Genomic DNA, 18,267 nt, shown 5'->3' with positions numbered 1-18,267 from the left:
AGGTGCCACAGGAACCAGCACCTGCTGATGAATTAATCACCCTAAGATACCTCAAAAGCAAATCTTCTTCTTGGGTTGTCTGGCACGGTTGTGTTACCTGCAGCAATCCTTTCCCAGCACAGCCATGCTTTGCTCTTTTGTGTTCTCCTGCTCTCTGCTGTTGTATTTATTATTGAGCTTTCCTTAATGACAAAATTGAATAAGTTTTTAGACCCTTTTGAGTATTGTTCAAAAACTGACTCTTGCTTTCAGGCTCTGGTCTCTGTTGTTCAGTAAGTCACTTAGATTGTTTGACTGTATATTTGTTTTCTGTAAATCATATGAATGATCTAGAACTGAACAGAAAAAACCCAACCAGTTGAAGAGCAACTACAGCAGTTCCTGTTACAGTTCTTGGACTTTTAAAAATACACCTATTCTGGATAAAAGTCACACAGACTTGTTTTCAAGGTGGATTTTCTGTAAGCTCTATTTTTGCTGGCTCTGAAAAACTTTTTTCTGAATAGAATGACTCAAAGGGAATGTTCAGTTTTGGTGTGAGGTTTGTTTTTCTCCCTCTGAAATCTAGATGGATTGTAAGTGAGACAGAGCTATTTATTAAAACAGAATGTAGTTCATGTGCAGTGAAATCTATTTTAAATATTTTGAGATACTATAAAACAAACTCTGGACAGCTGAGGAGAGGAAAGTCTGCTGCTGCTGGGTTTTTTGGCGGGGGGTTGTGTGTGTAGTTCTGTTTCAAATCAATCTCTGCTTCAAGGCATTTTTTTTCATTTTGAAAAGCTGCTGTGGAGAGATAATAGTTCACTCAGTGCAATGATTTTTCCTAGCAAATAGGTTAGTTGAAAAAATAAATCAATTAGTAGATTGTATGCAGGCAGACTGCTGCATCCTCCTACCTGTTTCAGGTTTATTACTGAAATTAAAAGCAGAGAAAATTTCTACCTGCTTTCTGGAAAGTATGGAGGAAACAACCCTGCCAAAATGCCAAGTAAGCAGCTTCTTTAACCACAATGCTGAGGTCAGGAGCCTGGGTTTTATGAGGTCCTATTCTGCCCTAAGATTTCCATCTTTGCATTCAGAGCTGAAATTTCTCTTTAGACAATGAGTAAATGCAGGCCCTGAAACTTATGGGTCTCCAAAAGATATGTGACAGTCTGGGGTAGAAGATGTTTGGATGCTGCAGCTATCCTGTTCTTGCTTTTACAGAAAAAAAAATCCTATCCTATCCTACCAACTTAATTCTTTTCAGCTTTATGTGGGTCTTTCCCCCAGTTAGGTGAGACTGTTTTTTCTGGTGAAAAACCTTGTGCTGTGAAGCCAGGGTCCAACCTCACCTCTTTGCTTGGCCCCTCCTGTTCTTATGCCCCCATTGTCTCCCAATCTTTCCTGCATCTTGTGCCCTTTTTTGCAAACCTTTTCCAGATGGTTTCAGGATCCTGCAGCAGTGATGTGTCATCAGGAGATGAGCTGCTCTCTTGGCTGTTTTTCAGCCCCAGTGGCATTATTAAAAGTCATTTGTCTCCATATTGACTTGTCCTTGTCTAGGAAGTGCTCAGACACTTTTGGGTTGGAGCTATGCTTTCTGCTCCAGCCTTGTTGCCTCCTGTGCAGCGCTGCTAGCCAGGCTGCCATTTCACTGTGTCCCCTCTTGTATCCTGAAGGCCTTATCTGTCCCTGTTATTATTCTTTCTTTCATCATGCTTTGCCTGCATTTTCAGCACCTTGTATCAAGCTCTCTCATCTGCCTGCTCTGAGTCTGGCCTCGAACCCCCATTAACCCTTGCACCACTAACCCCCTCCTTGTTTGTCCCCCCATTGCTCAGAGCGCCCCTGGGGTGACCCCAGAGAGCAGATTTCTGAACCTCCCAGAGCACACAGTCATGGCAGGTGCAGGCACCAGCAGAGAGAGCACCGAGGACCCCCCTCACCTTTGCCCAGTGGTGCCCCCAAACACGGGCACTCCACCTCTGAGGGCCGTCTGAGGTCTCCTCAACTGAGAGAGGCCAGCAATGGCCATCAGCAGGAGCAGAAGACAGCCAGCCAGGGAAGGTCCAGGAGACATGCCAGCCTTGACCTGGAAAGAGAGATTGAGCACCGTGCCTATGATGACAGCAATAGCTGGGAGCTGCGGGAGAGGAGGACAGCTGGCAGGGAGAAGGAGAGGAGACCTCTGAGTCTTGACCTGGAGTCAGAGCATGGACTCGCAGAGGAAGCACGGCACAGCAGAAAGCCACCAAGGCAAGACAGAGAAAAGCACCTTCCGCTTCTCGAGATGGAACTGGAGGCGGAGCAGGAGACCTGGCATCGGGGTGGCAGGCAGCACCCTGAGAAACAGAAGTCTCGCCATCAGGGCCATTCATCACACAGGATGGCACGTGACGAGAAGCTCTATGATGCTGAATCTAGAGGTGACTGTAGGAGGGGTGAGACAAGAGCCTACAAAAGGGCGGGACACAGGAGACACTCCCCCTCCCCTCATGCTGTGAGCCAGGGGAAGGTTGGAGACTGCCAGCGGGATTCAGGTAACCAAGTGATGGGGAAGGTGTGTGTCTGTGTGGGGATGGACCTTTACGTGCCCCATACTGGTGTCTGAGATATGTTTGGCCTCCTTTGGAAGATGCTTCTCTCCAGTATCTACCTGCAATGTGTACACAGGGAATCTTGCCCATATTTCTCCCTGATTTAGCAGGATTCTTCATATCCATTAATGTTCTTGTTCTGTTTATGTCCTGATGTTCCAAGGCATTGGAAAGGATGATTAAGAAGGTATTGTTGGAAATGGTGCCCTTGGTATCCTGTGTTTTAAGAAAACAAATGCCCCCCCCCTTCCCCCAAAAAATACCCCACACCACCCCCAAAGAAAGATCCCCAAAAAAGCCCAGGCAACAACCAATACCCAGCTTTTGTTTTCATGATACGTTTTATGCGGTGGTCTCCTTGCACAGGAGATAAAAAAAGTAGCAAACCCTTGAATGTTAGGATTATGGTTGTATTTAGTGGAGTTGAGATGCAGGACTGTAAACGTGAGGACACTTTGCTTAAGCACTAAAAAACGCAGCAATTTTCATTCACTTCTTATTGAAAGCCCCACTGGCAACTTAATTAATTCACTTTGGGCAAAGTTCACTAGTGGCACTGAGCATCCAGCTGGGTTCTATTTGTAAAATGGGGTTCTTACCAAATTCTATACAAGTGGAATTTTCTGGGAAATGTGTACCTGTGCAGTTCTTGCTCAACAGCACTTGGGGGTTGGGGCCTTTAAAGATCCAGATCCATCCTTCTACTTTTAAAGCCACAGTGGAAGTAGGGGTGACTTAGTGAAGTAGAGACTTGGATCTATGTCTGTCAAAGCATGGGATAGCTTATGCTTTAAGCCATCTAACTGATCTTCACATGGATAAGGTGAGGATGATAATGTGTGTCTGTCTCTGGAGATACTGGGACAATTATCCTTCTTCCTTATGGTAAGAACTTCTCCCTTAGGGAAATAGAAGGTGTTAATCCGGTTTAGCTTTAAAATAACAAAACTATACTCAAAGCAGGAACTGAACATCATATGAATTTCAAAAATGCCTCCTTCTCTTCTCATTGAATTGTAAGATTCATGGGTCATCCCAAGGAGGGAATTGTCTGAAAACTCACATGAACCCGTCGCAGGTAACCCTTGCAGCCCATGCTGCTCCAGCAGTGTGTTCAGACTCTGCAGTGCTTCTATCAAATGTTGGGCTGCTCTCTGCTGCCCAGTTTTGCCAGTGTATCTGTATCAATGCAGAGAGTGACAAATTACAATTCCTTTGCTAGCATTGCTGTCACCAAAGACTGCTTCAAGGGACATGGTCTGTTCTGCCATGGAGTTAGCATTTGTTATCTAAGACACAGTGTGTTGGATATTGCTGTGTATGCTGCACCTCAGCTTAAAGGTGCCCTCAAACCAGCAGTGTGGCAGGTACACTGTGGTGATCTCTGGTTCTCTTCAGTGGGGGATTTGCTGGTGGCTGAGGAGATGGTAGTGATCTCCTTACCAAAGCATTTGCAGGATGTTTGAGTTGATTGTTTTCTCTCAATTCCATAGGCACTAATTTGAGGGGGATGAAACAAGCCATGTATGATGGACCCCGGATGGAACAGGAGTTGTCTGATGCAGAGATTGCTCGGAAGCTGCAGGAGGAAGAGCTCCTGGTAAGTAGAGAGGATGCATTGGTCAACTTGAAGAAACTAAGGCAGCCAGCAATGACAACTTTAATTAGTAAATCTTTGGTATATGAGAGTGACTATAAGACTTAAGGCCTTTGCTCCTGTGCATTCTGCTAATTACCTTTCTCTTCTGTACACATGAATATGGAGTGACAGCTGCCTTCCAGCTAGTAAAGCCCCATTTTTTTGAAATAAATACCCCAAAATTAAAGTATTGCAGCAGAGCGATACTAAGTGAATGCTTCCAGGCAGGTAAAGATGGCCTGTAATCAGTGTGATCAGCTCACAAGTGGACAGGCCAGTGCTCATCTTTGAGAGAGAGGGCAGCAGAGTGGGAAATGCATTGTGGTGTGGCTTGGCAGATACATGGAGGGCAAAATTCAGATGAAAAGCTGAAATGGCATTTTGATGTTGGGTTGTAAGGTAAATAGTGAGGTAGCTAAAAATATTTGGATAGGATGGTAGTATGTTTGTATGGGCACCTACTTGCCCTGCCCAGTAGGTTAATAATTATGAATAATTCAGAGATACTACTCTTTTATCTCTTTTTTTTTTTTTTCTCCCACCTTTTTTTTTCCCCCCACAGGCTAATGAGGCAGATCAGAAGGCAGCTCAAGTAGCACAGGATGAGGTAAGCAACAAGCCAAATACTTGTGGAATTCCTTTACTTGAAGAAGCTGCTAAACACCCCTTGTCCTCTCTGACCCTCTAGTTGTTAATTGCTTTCCTTGTAGGGTAAGCTTGGGGCTCCAGTGAGATTTTCTTCCAGATGAGTTTAATGTATATGCTCAGGCTGCCCAAGGAGGGAGGACTGCCTGTTGCAACCATGACAAAGAAAAGAAGTTCATGGTTCTGTAAGAGTATTTCTTGTAACTGAGCCCCATGGGAGACTACCCAAGATGCTGTGAGATGAGCCACCAACCCCTTTAAGGGAAAGAGGCAGAGGGCAGAAAGGCTCTGCAAATGCAGTTCTGGAAAATCAGGGAGCTACTGGGCATGTTTCATGTCACCAGTCTTAATTTTTCCCTGTGCCTTGATTTCTGATCACAGATGGATGAAATCCTGGATTTGCACCCTTTCCATTCAGCAGCTGTCCATGGGAAAGGGTTTGAGTAACTCAAATCCACTAGAGCAGTAAAATTGTCTGACAGCGTCTGTGTTTCCCTTCTAGGAAATTGCTCGGCTCTTGATGGCTGAGGAGAAAAAGGCTTTAAGAAAAGGGAAAGAAAGAGAAAAGTCTTCCTTTGAAAAGAGGAGGCATGATCAAGATTGGAAGGTATGCCAAGCTTCAGGAGGCACCACAGATAAGGTGCTATAACATTATTCCTATTTCCACAGGGAGGTGAGTGTGTGTGGTGGGAGCAAAAGGTGGTGGTGCATCTAAAAGGTCCTTGCTGTCTGTTATTCAGGTGCTTCCCAAGCCTTTTGGAGCCACCTCCTTGGTTAGATGCTTTTGGCTTCAGCCTCAAGCAAGGTAGTCCTTGGGCTCTGGCCTTGGAGGATGGCATTGGCTGTCACAGCACCTTGTGGCCTCCCTGAAGCACTGTCAGTCCCTGGTGCAGGACCTTCCCTCTGCTGAAATCCTGACTGCGGCAATAAAAGCAGTAATTGGTTCTGTTTGTGTAAGGGCAATGCAGCGGCTTCAGTTGTCACTCTGCCTCATAACTGACTGTAATGAAAGTTCCGAGTCTATTGTGCCTGAGTTTTTGTAGGAGTAATATCAGAGAGGCTTGGCTGGCCAGCATGGAAAGGGAGAGCAAACAGATTTTATGGTCAGCACTGCTAAGAGAATGTGGTGTTAACCTTGGAGGCAGCTCTGGTGTTTTCAGCCTCCTTGCTGAGTTTCAGTGGTTGCAGGAGCACAGCTGCCTGCCCCGGTCCTTCCTGCTCAGCCCAGCCACGTGCAGTCATTACACACAGACTGTGTTCAACCCCAGCTTTGGAACAGTCCCTTAGTGCTGTCACATATTTAGTGCAAAAATTGAGTTTGGCTCAGCAAGGCTGCGTTTTGTTTACTGGAAATGAGTCCTGATGCTGCCATTTGCATGTCTGGCTGTAGTTAACTGTGTGTGTAAACCAAGCATGAAAGGACTGCGTGGAGTTGTGGCAGTCCTGGTGTACTGGCTGGTGTCTTGCAAGGCACACAGACAAGCTGATTTCCTTTCTTCCCATCAGCCTGATGCAGGCGAGTCCACGCGCTCAAGGTCAAGAGAGGGGCCTGAAACTCAGCGACACAGAAGTGACAGGTCTTCAAGGTGAGCTTGAACTGGCTGGCAAGAATGGGGAATGCAGTTGGGAAGCTGCTGAGAAGCTGGGTCTTAGGGAGGCTGGGTCTTGTGGGATGACCAGCCTGACCCACGCACAAGGCACTTGGTGGAAAGCAGAGCGATGGAGGGCTCAGAGCTCATGAGGGGTTTGGTGATGTGAGTCACTCACTGTGCTCATGGCACTTGTCCATATTGGTCTCCATGCCCAGTGCTGACAGAGATTGATGAGCTTGTCCAGTGACATTTGTTAAATGGCAGAGAAACATTGAGACGGTTAAACAGCTTTTGGGGATGTGAAACAAAATGTCATCTCTGGGCAGGAAGGAGTAATCACCATGCATTTGCACAGCTGCTCCCTTGGTCCTTGCTCCCAGTTAAGCCCTGTACGCAGCTCCCACTGCTGCATGTGAACACCCCCCTGCAAGCAAGAGCATTGTGCTTTGCAAGGGTGCCTCATCCCAAACTGGGAACATGCTGTAGCCCACTGCTGCTTCTGAATCACTTGGTACTCTGGCTCAATGCCCTTCATGAGGGACTAAACCCTGGAAGTGACCCCAGTAGCTGTGATTTCCTTTCCAGAAAGGAACCTAGAAATTCTTGTTGAATTTACAAAAGAAACAACAAATGAGGTGTGCAGGTTGAGACAGATCATATTAAAATACTCTGGGGGTAAAACTGTGCAAGCACTAACCACTTCAAAATGTTGCCCTTTTGAGTGAGGTTTGCAGCAAACTTCGTAATGGAAATTCTTTATTTCCTGACAACTTAAACAGTTATTAAATGAAAGAGGTCCATGAGAAGCAGTAAATACTCTGCTTTTCTCACTGCTTTTCTCACTGCAGAAACAGTAATAGGCTGTGCTCAGAGGAGCTGTTCTGCAGGCAGAAGGTCTGGGCCAGGCAAGGTTTGCATCAAACTGACAGTAACAGACCAGACAGCTGAGATGTTGCTCTTACTACACTGTTGTGCCTTTGAGTTATGTCCCAACACTTCTTTTACACCGTGCTTGGCAGGTCACAGCCGCTCCTCGATGACTTTGAGCACTCTCGGTATTACACGAGCCAGCCCAGCCCCTTGCGCCAGATCCCCAAACCTGAGCACTCTCCTAAAGGTAGGATCAACCCCAGGGCTGCCCAGCACTTGGGTTATTGTCAGCTGTTTTCCTCACACAAGCAGCCTGCAGGGGACAGAGTGTTTGAAAGTGATGCAGATAGAGAAGGGGAATGGGAGTTAATGCCCCAGCAGACAGGTGATGCTGGGCAGTGTTTGGGTTGCACTTGCTGAGCACGTTGCAGGCTGAGAGACTGAAAAACTGAATTGGTTTGCCTGGATCTTGTCAAAGTGCTGTCTACATGTCCTCCATGATCTCTTAATGATGAATGACTGTAAATCCAGGTAGCAAATGATGGAGAAATGACATGAAGACAACGTTATGATGGATTTTAGGTGACTCAGTAGTATCAAACAATCCAATACAAGACAGAACCTCACAGTATCACCTGTCTGGTAAGCAGATGGGATGATCAGACAGAAACTTGTCCTGAGAGCAGGCTAGTTTTGTTCCTGTAGCATCTCAGCACTGCTTTGTTGGTTTGTTTCCTGAAATCACTTGGCACAGAGCAGTGTGGGTAGGGTCACCCCTGCAGTTGTTTTAAGTTTGAATGCCATTGTCTGAATTAACCTACAGAGCCTCTGGGGAAGGAAAGGGGTGGTCTGAGTTTAACTCAATCTCAGATTTCTTCCAGTTCCACTACTGAGACTTAAATGTGGACACTTTCCTTTCCAAAATTTAAAGTTTGGTAAACTGATGTTCCGTCTTCATCAAGCAAACTGGAAAGTTGATGGCACTTTATAGGGTCTGTTTGCTTTAGTGAGACTGTGCAATGGGCACATTTCATACCTTAGAAGAAATGCACGTCTGCCTGTCATGGGGATCAGTCCTTCCTCTTGCTTGAGTCGTGTAACATACAGTTCCAACTTTGGCCTTTGACTTTACCAGTACCCTAGAAGTCAGACAGACAGACGAGGGCAGAACAGGTAAAATATGACTGCAGGTAATAATTTTTTCACCAGGATCTAGCCTCACAGATTGTTTCCTTTCTGTTCTATTTTCCAGGTTCCCGTAGGAAGCAGTAAACTGTGCTAGCCTTTGCTTTGGTACTGACTCTTCTGTAGCAAACATTACTGGAATTGCCAGGCAACTTCCTCAATACCTGACCGGATGGGAGGCCCACCCTCCACTCCCAGGATCATCTCTATAACTGTCATCATATTAAGGAAAATAGTTTGTTTCAATTTCTTACTCATCTGATGACTTGAGCAGTGCAGTGTAATCTAGCTGCCACTGAGCTGTTCAAATCAATCAGCTGGCTCAAAAGCTCCCTCATACATTCTTTTGAAGCTTTCTTTTTATTTTTAAGCTTTGGCTGGAGCTTTGACAAATAGGATAAATTAAGATGCATGTACAATGGAGGGAAATCGAAGAAATTAGTTGGATTATGGCAATGCAGCAGAACATCAGAAGTACAAGTCCTTTCTGCATAAGGATAACTTAGCAAAGAGTTATAAGAGGAAATTTGTTTCTTCCTGTGTTGGATAGGACAGCTGAGCCAACCTGACAGTCATATGAACTTGCAGGAAGGAGAGAGCATTGTCAAACATATACCAGCAAAAGCCAAACCCTGAGACTGGTGAGGAAGAAATTGCCTATGAAACAGAACTTTTTAACTGCTGTATTTCTTTCTGAGGTTTCTGACAACCTTAATAGAGTATGTATAGGCATTTAGCTCCAGAATATAGGATAGAACAGTTAAAAGGAAAGACAATTTCAACTGAAATTAGACCTTGTGTGCATTACATTTAAGATTTGCCAGGGAGTTCAAGAAGCTGTGAGTTGTGGTTTGGGAAGACGCATAGAAACAGATCTATGTGTCTGAAGGGAGCTCTGTGGTCACCTGCTTTGAGCTTCAGTGTGATAGAAGCCAAGGATTTTCACTGAAGCCAAGTAGGACCTCCTGTAACTCCTAGCTCAGTTGTTGATGCACTTGACTAGAGTAACTTGTTTCTGAACTTGGATATGTCTTGTAAACTTGGGGCTGAAAGAGGGAGGGCCATGTGGGCATTGAGCATCGAATTCAAAATCTACAGTTACAGGCAACCTGAGCGAGACACAGAGTGCTGAACAGTCTACATGATGTCTGTGCTGACTGCTTTCCCTCTCCACTGCTCCATCCAGCACCCCAGGCAAGCTTCAGTCAGGAATAAAAAAATCATTGATCTCTAGGGCACAGCAGGGTCTGCAGGGTTATCATCTGTATATATGTTCCCATGCAGTGATTCCCTCCTGGCTTGTTTTCCCTGCACTCTTTGAAAATAATTTTTCTTTTGCACAAAAAAGTAGCCTTTTCCCTTGGCCTCCTCTCATTTCAATTCTTTTGTCTTCTTAATTTTTTTTTTGCCATCATGTTCAGGTACATTTTTAAACTGTAATGCTGAACATCTGGACACTGGCTTTGAGTCTGTTCAGCCAGGACAGGCTGTTATTCATGGGCCAGCCCCATTCATGGCAGTGACCTTCCCTGCCTTGCTCCTGCAGCCCAGCTTCCTTAGTGCCAGCACTGAGTCTGTCTCACCATGCTCTCTGTTGTCTCTGGCAGCTGCAGTTTTGCCTCTGGCTCTGCAGAGGAGGGGAGACAGCTGTGCCTGGGCATGGAAACGTGCCCTCACCACTCATCTGCCTGGGAAAGGGGCCTTGGCAAGCTCTCTGGAGCTTTGTGGGGAGGGAGCACTTCTAGGAAATAGGAAGAGAGCATGGCTGTCTGCTGTTCCTCTAGTGCACAACTCAACCTCAAGGCAGCTGTAAGGCTTTAGCCTTGGCTGTTGTCCTTGGTCAGGATAGTTACTGGGCCAAATCACTGGGAAGACAGGGCAACTCCTTTTTTCACATAAGCTGCAGGGGCAAGTTTAATACCACATCACAAGCCCATGCCTTGCCTTGACCAACAGCTCAAGAAACTTCCATATCCTACCCCTGCTGGCCCATTGGCAGCAGTTCAGTACCTGTGAAGAACCACATAACCCCTGATGGATCTCTGCTCCAGGGATACACTAACCAAAAACCTTGCCATGTAGGACTTTGTGCATGGGCAGAATCCTGCTACTTGCATACCCTTGCTTCCAGACTGTGAGCTTACCTGCCCACATGGGCCCCTAAGTGACTTGCAAGGTCTTGCTTGCTGCTGCTTCTCAGGAAATATCCCAGTCAGCAGCTACATTTTACTGTCCTTGTCTTGTTTGCTCTTCTCATTCTATCTCTGTCATTCAGAAGTGTTCATGTTGTTAAAAAGGATCCAGAAAACTAACAACATAGATGCTTTTTTTTTCTTTTTTATTTGATAACTTGGCCCAGTGTGGCAACCTCATCTACCAAGGTTTAATTTTTTAAGAATTTATTTTTGTATTTCATGTAACAGTCAAAATTTCTACTGCTGAAAATGCCATTTTTTTTCCCTCTGGGCTTTTTCCTTCCATTGCCATCAGAGTAACTATCATGAAATGGATGCCTGGTGGGGTTTTAAGAATTAACACTTCCTACAAACACTCCAGTCCAGGCATTACTGCTTGTACCACCTGGTGCACTTGTGAAAACTGGATGGAGAAAAGTCCTGCCAAATCAGAAAGAGGTTGAGCTTTGTATTGGCTGTGCTTTTGGAAACCCAGTGACTTGGTGAAAGGCAAGGAGAAATCACCAACTCGGAACTGAGCCCTCCATGGGCCTCTGCATCTGGCTATGATGGACTTTCTTGCGTTGCAGTTGGCTGGTGTAACTTTTGTCTTAACCTAATCAGAGAAGTTATGAAAACCCTGAGCCCCCTGACATTTGAAGAACCCATTAATTCAGGAGGGATATTTGGGAGTATCCAAGTTGTTGGTGTCAATGGTAGTGAGTAGAAATGTGAGAGAAAACTCTGGTTGATTTAGTCTGGAAGCTGGGTAGAGTCTGAAGTACACCTCAGTGCCTCCTCTGTGGAGCTGTAGGATCTCCTTAGTGGCCTCCTCTGGCCAGTGAGGCTCTCCAGCAATGGCACCAAGAGACAAGAGCCCAAAAGAAGGATCCCAGGAGCAGTTGCTGCTTCCTTGGAAGCCTTTGGGGGGTGCTGAATGCTTTATGGACTGTTTTGCTCTGTATCCTCCCTTAGTCCTTATCTTTTTATTCTTTCTCCTGACCTTTATTAATTTGCTGTCCCTTTAAAGTGTTTCTCCTGTTTTATTACTCCATAGTCCATGTGAAAAGGGAGTTCCTAAGGTTTTGCTAGAAGGGGGAGAGAAATGCTAGGAATGGCAGCTGAGGAAAGCAGGTAGTAAATGGGATAAGAATAGAGCAATTGTTCATCTGATACAGATTGGAGTCCTCATGCAGCCATACAGGTTAGAGACCTCCTGAGACAAAGGTTTCAACTGGACTTGCATATTTAGTGACCACTTTTGGAAAGAGATTCCATGGTCCCACTGAAGTCAACAAGAGTTAAGATCATGGATGAACTCCCTTGGGGCTCAGCAGTCACAGTTCTGCTGAGAGTCAAGAAGATGCAGCTTGTGTAGGCGAGATGCAAAATCAGCACCTTGTACATGTGTCCCTGGAAAGGGGCACAATGAAGCTGATCTTTTTAAAAGAAACAGAGCAATATTTCTTTCCTATAACAGAAAAATGTTTAAGTATATTGGGTTTTTTTACTTGTTTACTCTTGCCAAGTTTCAGTAGCTTTGCCTTTGGGTCTGCTCTGGATTTAGTAGCAGGTTGGAGCCCTTGCTGGGACCCCTGCCCAGGGCATTCAGGTCCTGCAATCCCTTTCTGACTCAGTGCATTAACAAGGCATCTGGCACCACATGGAAAACACACTTCCTTGAAATCCTGGCACTTCCTAACCTTCCTAGTAGGCACATCTCAGCAGCAGGAGCTCTCACCACCTCCTCACCTCCGTCCAAAGCACAATGGTCTGCAGAAGAGAGGTCAGGTGACCTGGAAGGATCGTGCCTTACACGCAGGGATACTCGATGTCTTCAGCAGGCTGACCTGAGTCACCTTGCTATGAAACACTGTCTTAATGTGGACTGTACAGCTTCCCGCAGCAAGAAGCAGTTGTCATCACAGGGGTAGATCCAACTGGTTGATTTCATCTTTTTTTAAAGAACTTTGTGGGTTTGAACTTGGTGGGGTGAGGAAATATTAGCTGTTAAGGGATAGATGAATTCTCATCATTGAATTTCTCCTCTTGGGGAAGAAGGATACAAGTTACCGATGCTGCAGTCTGCTTCTCTCTACAAAAGGGATCTTGTATGTACAGTATTTTTATATCTCTGCATTCCCACCTATCAGGATTTGAATCAGGATTGATAACATTCTCTACATATGGAAAAAAATTCATAGTTATTTTTACAGTGATAGACCTCTGTGTGTTCATTTTGTGCCAAATTACAGCCACTGTTACATTCTAGTGTTTTCATTCAGTTTACTGCTGTTCATCAATGTGTATATTATATATTTTTATTATCAAGGTTTTTATTTTAATTCATATTATCCTGTATGCAAACTAACTGTGGATTGCTAATTTATATATATATAAAGGGGAGCACTTGGAGACAGTGTGAGGATTCCCCTACTTAGTTTACACTCTTGTAATTGAGCACAGCCAGTCCATGAAACTCGTTACTTCCTTCACAGAGCAATCTCCTGTGTGTCTGTCCCCCTGAGCAGGTGGCTCCTGCTGTCCCTCCTGGCAGCTCTGACACTGCAGGACTGGGTGAGATGCAGTAGGAACTGGAGCACAGCTCCCAGCATGGCCTGACAGGTAACTGAGCTCAGTGCTGTCCTGTGCCTGGCAGTGGTACCAGGGCGGGTGCTGCAGCAGGAATGCCCAGCAGGATGGTGGAGTCTTTGAGGTTTGATCTTTATCTGTTCCCAGTCCTAGGACAGTTGGTTTTGCCCCACTCTCCCAAGGTGTTCAGGGCTTAGTTTTGCAGTTGCTTTGGGAGGTGGGTGTGGGACATAGTCCCTTACATGGAGCACACCATGGGCAGCTTGTCTTCTTTTTATTGCAGAGGACAGACATAAACCTGCAGAGATCCCAGTTTGCTGCACTCCAGCACATTTGTGGCTGTGTAGCACTGCTGGGGAGGTACTGGCTGTGCTGCACACAGGTGCCACTTGCACTGCCCTGCCCAGGACAGGCTCTGGGACATGGGTTTCGTGTCCAGGAGCTGCCCAAGCCTCAGCTTCTGGGCTGGCGATAATATCAGCCACCTCCTCCTCATCAGTAGCACAGGGCAAGGCTTAGCTGTGCAGTGAGGACAGTGTCACACACAAATGAGTATTTTCTACTTCATGGTAAACAAGTTCCACTGTATCAGTGTTCACTCTAAGTAGACTCCATGGTCTGTCTCCAGCTGCATCTGTGCACTGCAATATAGTTCATTGCCTCAGATAAATAACTGCAGTTTCATTCAGCTCTTCAGGGTAAACTTTTAGCCTGTTGAATCTAAATATTAGCCATGCAATGAGGTGGATTAGTCAAAAGGCTTAAATTCCTCAGAGCTGCAAGTGTATCCTGCATTGTAACAGCTAATCCTTAAATATGAATTGCACACTGACAATAATCTGTCTATGCAAGCCTATTCTTGGTTTTATTTTGACTGTTCACTATAATTTTACCAGGTTTGGCATAGAACTTCTGAATGACATTTAACCAAAGTATCATGTCTGTGTGTGTGTATAGCATGTTTTGCTTCATACTCCTGAATTGTCATTGAATGTAAAGGGAACATTGCCTTGCCCCATATTGTTCAATAAACCGCTGTATTTTGTTACCCACCACGTCCTTCTGTCCCTCTGTGTGCTTTTCTGGAAACCTAAGTGGGTTACACAAAAGCAGGGGAAAATAAGACTTTGTTCCACCCTTTGTTCCTGAAGCTTAGCTGCTTCTACCAACAATTACGTTCTTCCACTGTAATAGATGTAGCAAACAAACAAATTTATATTTAATTTGATTATTTTGTGGACAGACAGATGGAAAACAAGGCTGTGTAATATCTTGGAAAAGATCTGGACTGTTTCATTTCCTGAGACTGTGATACTGAAAAATAAAGCAGTATAATTATTTGCAAGGATAGGATGCTCTTTCTTATTTCATTAACGTAACTTTTAAGTTTGCAAAAAGCCTGCTTGAAGATTCCCTCAGACAACACGTACCTACAGTGGTGTGGGACAGAATGCAAGAAGGCATAAGGGCAAATGCCCTGGGACTGATTGCCATTTTTAAAGGCATCAGCTGACGATGCAGCCACATGCAGCTCAAACATGAGCAAACCTGATCCATGTCACAAATTGAATTTGTGACTGAGCATGCTAAAATAAAGAGGAGGTTACAAAATATAAATTCTGGATGTCGCATCCAAACTGTAAACCTTTCTTAAATGCTTATTTACTCATTTCTCTCTGCTTGCCAAATCTAAGCATTGCACAGGGGAGCAGAGAGCCCTTTGGCACCCCAGCACAGGGTCCACCACGTTTTCCCTCCATGGGCCAGGGGCTTGGGCTGCACAAGTGAGTGCTCTGACTCCAAGAGAGTTCATGTTTGGGCTGGATTAGGGTCTGTGTCACACCACTGCCCCAGTGCTTCCAAGTGCTTTGATGTCATCTTTACCTCCCACCAGCTGCATCTCAGAGTCCCTTGGGTATTAGCAGAGTGGAAGTAGGAGTCAGCAAAACAGACGTGAATGGCAGGGGAAGAGTCTGGTTGTATAAACAGGGCTCTTGGGACTGCCAAAAGCTCTGCCAGCTTACAACCTATTGCAGCCTCTTGTCTGGAGTGACTGCTGGGTTGGTCTGTTTTCTCTGAAAGGCTTCTTTCATGCAAGCCCTGGCACTTGTTGAAGCCTTAGGCTGTGGTGGGAGCGGGGCCAGCTGGAGCCCTGAGAAACATCTTCCACCTGATGCAGTGATGTGCCCACAAAACTGGATGTGGGACCACAAAAAGAACACTGAAGAGCCCCTGGGGAATTTTTTCTATACCAGAAAACTTTGGTTTCTGAGTTTCCAAGTTGCATGCAGCTCTCAGACTGTGGTTTTGACATTGTGAGTGGATCTACTGTGCCAGTGGTGGTGGATTGAGGTTTCCCATGTATCCTCCATCTGTGAAAAAAGTTAAGCCAGTGGAGATTGCTAAAAGTCACCATTGCTGGGTATCCAGCAGCCTGCCTGCCCCTTCGGCTGCTTCATCCTGCCCTGCAAGGGAGGAGTTGCAGGTGGCAGCCGCACTCTCCTGCTTGTGGGCGTGTCCAGATCCTCATCTCCCACCCAGGTCCATGCTGGTAGGGGTTCCCTACCTGGAACTGATGCTCCTTTTGTTCAGAAGGCAAATTATGGCTGCAGAGACCCACAACCTAAACCAGGTGAGGTATGTGAGGTACAAATGACTTGCTATAGTACACATGGTAGGTACGTACCATTCCCAGTTCATTTTCCAGAGATCTGGTGCGTTACAACATGGCTGGAAGTGTAGGACATCCCCTCTGCCATGTGAAACCCTGGTTTACTCCTAGAACTATTCCTTCTCAATTTCAATATTAAGCAAAGCTAGCCCTTGTATCCTAATCCTACTAGCAAACAAGTGACAGCTCCCGACACCAGATATCTCAGGTCTGAGGTACACGTGTCCATCACCCTGATTTCTTCTTTCAGAGCCACTGATCCTTGAACAGTGTCCTGAGTCAATCCTGAATCACTCTGGCCAGAATTCCTGACGCAGGTAATGGCAAAAATTAGATTTAGTAAATGAGACTTTGGATCAGGCTGCAAACCAAGTTTAAAACAAGCACAGAACTTGAGTCTGGCAGCTGGGTATTTGTTGAATGTCTGTGCTTCCCGGACTCCAGAGAGCCCCAGACAAGCACCCAAGCAGCCCTGCCAAAACCTGTTCCAGTTTCGTGTTCTTGCTGGTGAACAGCAGCTCTGAGGACTGACAGCAGTTTTCACAGTCTCCTTTCCCCTGGCACTGCTTTTGCTTAGTAACAGTTCCCATCCTGCCCTTTTCCCCCCAACAGACATCCCAACTCCACCTCGCTGACTCACCTCATGGTCTTTTGAGGCCAGGCTGCAAACACAGCACAGCGAGCCCCTGGCTGCTGCTGAGGGCTTGAAGTCATGCTACACATGATTTCTCCTTATGTGTAAACAGCGTAATGCCACGTCACAGACAAGTTTTTCCTGGCTATTTTAGATTTGGATGGTTTCTCATTTTACTGAAAACATGATTGACGTATGCAGGGTTTAATCGTGAGGAACCCATGTGTGTCTCACTAGTGGGGTTTATACCCACGTGAGCAGAAGTGCACCAGCATCCCCTTCCCTGGGCTGAGCTTGGAGCTGGGGCAGGTTCTGACCCAAGAGTGCTCTCCACTGCTGCCTTCCTCCCCTCTTCACCCTCCCCACGTGCAGGCAGTGTCCGGAGAGCAATGACACAGCCATGCATGTGCATGACACCAGAGGGTGCTTCGGGAGTGTGAGCTTTGTCCCAGCAAAACTGAAAAAGAGCTGTAACAGGTGCTGGTGCAGCAGTAGAAGGTTTACCAAGGGGAGGTGGAGTTTGGGGAGAGGATGAGATGCCCACATACTCAAGGTTTATTCCCTCCACTGACACTGGCCACTAGCTGCCACACAGCACATTATCAAAATGTTCTGCTCAGCCTGCCAAAGGACACATCAACCCCACTCAAGCACCTCACTTGTGTATTTTTATTTACTTGTTAATTGCTCACAACTGATGAAACACTGAAGGCCAGCTTGAAGTCCCTGTTAATGTTGAGGAGCAACCCTCCCATCAAGCGTGCAAACAGGTCTGGAGGGAGGGATTGCTTGCAGTCCTTTCTCCGCAGGCAAAGGAAGGCACCAAGAACAAGGGGTTCTCAGTGAATTTAGTAGGCTGCTAGCAAACCTAACACACTGTCCTACTGGAAAAGTCCTCAGCTTCAGGCAATGAGTCCTGTGCACAGACAGGACTGTCAGTGTTGCCACAGGGAGCCTGGGAGAGTTGGTGCAGAGCACCCCACAGGAGGAGAGGGATGCATTGCTGCCACACCTGAGGCAGAGAGGACCCACAGCTGCTCCAGTGTGGCCATGGCCCCAGATCTGACAGCAGCTGTGTCCTGTTAACATCCCCAGGGGATAACAGGGACCAGGAGCAGCAGTACAGGCCTCTGGGGGGGCAGATCTCTGCTAACAGCAACAGAAAACCAGGTTCTCCTGGCACTTGCTCCACTGGGAAGCTAAGTCAGCTCTCCTGATGTTAGGAGTTAAACCAGCTGTGCAAAGGTGCACATTAACACCAGCTTGTCTTGTCCATAAGGGTGCTGAAACAACCAGCCAAAGCTGGCCCCTCCTGGCCCTGCTGTTCTCTGTTTTCTGCTTTTAGCTGTGAAAAGACCAGAGCTCTCGGGGCCCAGGCTGAGAGGGGCGGCTCCTGTTGGAAGTAGGTAAGCCAAGAAGGGGTGGTTTTCTTTTCTGTGGGACACACTGGTAGCTGATCTTGGGAAGTCAGGATGTGCTGCCTGGCAGAACCCCAGCACCAGCTGTAATTTAGAAGTCACTTTCTGCTCAGCTGAAAACTTTCTTTTCTCTAAATATTCTCCTGATTTCATGAATTTCAGCTGTGCAAATAGAGCACGTTTCCTGGGGGAGAATGAGAGAAAGTCCCCAGGACCAAGTGAAAATGTCACCATATGGGGAGCCAAACCCTGTGACCCAGTCCAG

General features: G+C 46.2%; 1 protein-coding gene and 1 long non-coding RNA gene across 3 annotated transcripts in view; both read left to right on the top strand.

Annotated features, from left to right (window-relative positions):
* CCDC50 (coiled-coil domain containing 50) overlaps nt 1–14,624 on the top strand; it is a 43,437-nt gene extending 28,813 nt beyond the window's left edge. Inside the window, exons 6-12 of one of the 2 annotated variants that reach the window (XM_069024921.1) lie at nt 1,827–2,525; nt 4,076–4,182; nt 4,784–4,828; nt 5,369–5,473; nt 6,373–6,452; nt 7,478–7,575; nt 8,581–14,624. In XM_069024921.1, coding sequence (XP_068881022.1) covers nt 1,827–2,525; nt 4,076–4,182; nt 4,784–4,828; nt 5,369–5,473; nt 6,373–6,452; nt 7,478–7,575; nt 8,581–8,600 — 1,154 coding nt within the window. In that variant the 3' untranslated portion in view covers nt 8,601–14,624. The remainder of the gene's footprint in view (nt 1–1,826; nt 2,526–4,075; nt 4,183–4,783; nt 4,829–5,368; nt 5,474–6,372; nt 6,453–7,477; nt 7,576–8,580) is intronic. The other variant, XM_069024922.1, reaches the window with a different exon arrangement.
* Nucleotides 14,625–17,727: 3,103 nt separating this feature from the next.
* Nucleotides 17,728–18,267, top strand: part of LOC138114493 (uncharacterized) — a 154,961-nt gene continuing 154,421 nt past the window's right edge. The window contains exons 1-2 of the long non-coding RNA XR_011152653.1: nt 17,728–17,829; nt 17,930–17,990. This is a non-coding gene — a long non-coding RNA (uncharacterized lncRNA). The remainder of the gene's footprint in view (nt 17,830–17,929; nt 17,991–18,267) is intronic.

This window comes from Aphelocoma coerulescens, chromosome 9 (assembly GCF_041296385.1).
Source record: "Aphelocoma coerulescens isolate FSJ_1873_10779 chromosome 9, UR_Acoe_1.0, whole genome shotgun sequence".
NCBI classification, from domain to species: Eukaryota; Metazoa; Chordata; class Aves; order Passeriformes; family Corvidae; genus Aphelocoma; species Aphelocoma coerulescens.
Note: the sequence above shows the minus strand (reverse complement) of the source record. Positions and strands in the feature narration are given on the sequence as shown.